At 41.8% G+C, this 371-nt stretch overlaps 1 protein-coding gene across 1 annotated transcript in view; it reads right to left on the minus strand.

Moving 5' to 3' along the window:
• LOC107550848 (calcium-binding protein 1-like) overlaps positions 1-371 on the minus strand; it is an 8,467-nt gene that overhangs the window by 479 nt on the left and 7,617 nt on the right. Inside the window, exons 3-4 of the mRNA XM_016232250.1 lie at positions 336-366; positions 112-243 (exon numbers count right to left, since the gene is read on the minus strand). Of these exons, the coding sequence (XP_016087736.1) occupies positions 112-243; positions 336-366 (163 nt within the window). The remainder of the gene's footprint in view (positions 1-111; positions 244-335; positions 367-371) is intronic.

The raw sequence follows: 371 nt of genomic DNA on the forward strand, positions 1-371 counted from the left end.
TCAAAATCCCAGATTTTTAATATGATCTCAGACGTTTGAACTATAATACAGCAAAATAATGTTTGCATGAAGGCACACAGATCATGCTCTCTTCATGATGAAGTAACTCACTTATTTGTTGACTCAGTTCAATGAGTTCCATCTCTGTTGGCATGTATCCCATCGTCCGCATGCATTCGCCCAGGTCCCTGCAGTTGATGTAGCCTTTGTTCCTATCAAACTCCTTAAAGGCTTCTCTTAGTTCTGCATGAACACAAGGATAGAGGTGATGAAATGCATGAACAGGATGTTTTCCAATCTGAATCTTATGTGAGGTGTGTGCATTCTGTGAATACCTTCTATCTCCTCTGGCCGCAGCTCCCTGTCCTGTT

The sequence above is a fragment of the Sinocyclocheilus grahami genome, unplaced genomic scaffold (assembly GCF_001515645.1).
Source record: "Sinocyclocheilus grahami isolate Dianchi unplaced genomic scaffold, SAMN03320097.WGS_v1.1 scaffold409.1, whole genome shotgun sequence".
NCBI classification, from domain to species: Eukaryota; Metazoa; Chordata; class Actinopteri; order Cypriniformes; family Cyprinidae; genus Sinocyclocheilus; species Sinocyclocheilus grahami.